Below are 3140 nucleotides of genomic sequence, written 5' to 3'. Positions count from 1 at the left end.
TGGCTGCCAAAGCCCCCGGTGAGGCCGCGGTAGCAGGAGATGCCGCGGTAGGGGGCGGCGGTGATGCAGCAGCGGCCGGGCCGGGGCCCGCAGGCTGAGGCGCAGCTGAAGGCACTGCCAGCACAGTAAGATCCACAAGTCATGTTTCTTTGAGGCACAGGCGGTTCTGAGGAGGGAGAGGTCGTAATGGAGGGTTCACTGGATGAGGTGTTTACCTCTCGGACATCTTTGGGCCTTTTATATATGTGGGGAGCCTGGTGCGTCCACGGGTTAGGAGCAATTACATGTCTTTTATGGGCTTGGGTTGTGTAGCTGCTGTCGCTCCTCCCTTAATATGCTTAATTGGGGGCCAGCTGCAGCCAGGTGTTTATGGCTTTTTACCCTAAAGTGCAAAATTTTTATCTTCAAAGAGCCAACTCACTTCCCCCACACCCACTCCAATCTCCCCGTGCACAGTTGGGGAAACTCAGGCATTGGAGGATAGGGGAACAGTGACTCAGCTTGGAATGGAAGGGAAAGGCGGGGCTGCGGCTCCTCCTGTACCGCCTTCATGTGATGACGTAATGCCGCTGTCCGTGGTGCTGATCGGAACGGCGCCAGGAGCACTAGGGGAGTGTGAGATTGATTAATAGATGATGTGGAACTTGGGGTGCCTTCGGTAATTTTCCTCACATGGTGGCCTCTTTATGCACTGCCAAAGCCCCACACTTACACAATCTCTCACTCTCAATCACACACACACACACACACACACACACACACACACACACACACACACACTATGCACTCATGCTGGCCTTCCCAGCCACAATCTCACACACACAATGACGTGCTCATATGCACACCCTCCTACCTCCTCCACCCTTACACGCCAACCAGTCTCTAGGCCAACTTATTAGACCTTCTTGGCCAGCTTTTGCTGAAAGGAGGGATTCCCTCCCTCAGAGTCTTCCATGAGACCCAAGGGAGGCACACACTGGCTCACTGGCCTTAGGAACACCCAACAAGTCCCTAGCAAGGATAGTATGTCTGGATTTCACCTCAAATATCTGTGTTTCCTCCAGGGCCTAGAAGGCCATGTTATGAGACTGCATGGTATTTGTATCAGAATATAATTGGATCAACCTCAGATAGAGCCACATAAGGGAAGCACCCAGCCCCATGCCATCATTCCCATAAGTCTGTGCTGCTTTCCATTCTATACCAATCCTGCTACCCCCTTCCCTTTACAGCAGTTTGTCAGCAACCTTGGCAGATGTCACAATAGATCCTTATTGATGTGTGCTGTCCATCCAGTGTGGATAATGTGGACCTTCAACCTCAAAAGGCTGGGTAGGAACCAAGGCTCAGCCATGATGAGCTCAGTGGGATCTGGGGGCAAAGCACTTCACTCCTCTAGGAAGTGGAGTAAGCCTTTTCTTCCCAGTGCTACCTTGGAGAATTACAGAGATGTGCATGTGCTCAGTAAACACCAGAGCACAGGGCAGATGTACTTTATTGTAATTAGTAAGAAACAGGAGACTCGGGGGCAGCATTATTTTCAGGGTTCACATTGTAACCCACTCATGGAAGCAACCAGAACTTTAACGAAATACATTAGATCAAAATCAAGTAGAAGACTAAAATAGAAAATATCAGAGTGCATCATATGTAGTAAGGATGATATTTCATGACCTTTTTGTTTCAATTGTTTGTGGTGTGTATGTATGTGTGTACTTAGTCACTATGCAAAATCATTTCTTAATAGGATTAAAACTAAAAAATTTAAATACATGGTATATCAGTTAAAAACATAGACACAGATTCCAAACTGCCTACTTTCACAATGCAGCTCTGCAACTTTCTAGCTGTGTAGCCTCAGGCAATTACTTAACCTCTCCATATCTGTCAGAGACACCATTGTGTCTGTCAATGAGAGCCTCCTCACACCCCTCAACCTGAAGATCGGCCCCAACACCCAGTGCGTGAAGCATGAGGAGAATGGGGATAATAGCACTCACCTCATAAAGTTGTTGTAAGGATTGAAAGACTTAATCCATGTAAACCTCTTAGAGCAGAGCCTAACATATTCTAAGTATGTAATCATATTAGTAGTAGTAGTTGTTGCTGCTGCTGCAGTAGTTATAGTGACAGGTTTGGTGGAGAACTAGGAATATGTGTTACTGATGTTGTTGTTGTTGTTGCTGCTGCTGCTCCTGCTGCTGCTATATCAGCAGGTTTGATGGAATATACCTACCCACATTCCTAAACCACCTATGTAAAATTCTCACTAATGTTGCCTATCTTAAAGAACTAGTAGAAGGATTAAATTAAGTAATGCATGCACAGACAATGCTTGACACAGCATCTGGCACCTAGCAAGTGCTCAGCAAATGTTATTCCACCATGGGGGTCAGTCCAAGGGGCAGGGAGAACCTGAGACCTTTGGCCACGGTTACTTCCTGGAAAAAAAAAATCAAATGCCCTCCTTCAACCTCCACTGTAGCCCAGCTGCCCCAGGGAAGGCCCAATTTTCTCCTCTTAGGCAAAGGGAATATGTCACCAGTCCTTGGGCAACCACACTACTGGATGATAAGAGAATCTTGGATAGTCCAAAAAGTCTGTTATTTGTGAATAATTCATAAATTTGTATTTAGCCTTAACAGATCATCAGAAATCCTCATGATTTCTGATAATAATATAATAACGCAAGCCATAAATCAATGTTGTGCTCACTCATTGTGCTTTTTACCTGATCCTGAACCCTCCTGATTGGTCAGTAGCCCGGGGATATCATGGGGTTGAGGATGAGGGATATGTCATTAATAACCCAAACAAGCATAATGGAACTCCAAAGAGCAAGAGACGTCAGGCTTTCACTGTAGCTGGACAAAAGGAAGTTGGAGTTGAGAAAGAACTTCCCAGAAGGAGGGCAGGTAGTCATGGCTTCCTAAAGGTGCTTGCATTATGCCCCCCCATTTAGGGAAGCTTTATATAAAAGAGAAACACGCATTATTCCGGAGTGGTCACCATGTTTGTGGAGACAGAGTGAACCAAAAGGCCTTCATATCTGGAGATCAGAACCTCTTCTTTTAGCCCAAGTGGATCTTGTTTCAAGGGATGTCTGAAGAAAAAGGGGAAATCAGGTGGCTTTAACATTA

General features: G+C 46.3%; 1 protein-coding gene across 1 annotated transcript in view; it reads right to left on the bottom strand.

Moving 5' to 3' along the window:
• Positions 1-552, bottom strand: part of LOC109371406 (keratin, type II cuticular Hb6-like) — a 6800-nt gene extending 6248 nt beyond the window's left edge. Inside the window, exon 1 of the mRNA XM_019623881.1 lies at positions 544-552. Coding sequence (XP_019479426.1) covers positions 544-552 — 9 coding nt within the window. The remainder of the gene's footprint in view (positions 1-543) is intronic.
• Between the last annotated feature and the right edge of the window lie 2588 nt (positions 553-3140).

The sequence above is a fragment of the Hipposideros armiger genome, unplaced genomic scaffold (genome assembly GCF_001890085.2).
Source record: "Hipposideros armiger isolate ML-2016 unplaced genomic scaffold, ASM189008v1 scaffold_569, whole genome shotgun sequence".
Taxonomy (NCBI): domain Eukaryota; kingdom Metazoa; phylum Chordata; class Mammalia; order Chiroptera; family Hipposideridae; genus Hipposideros; species Hipposideros armiger.
The sequence above is the reverse complement of the archived record's forward strand: the minus strand, read 5'-3'. Positions and strand labels throughout refer to the sequence as shown.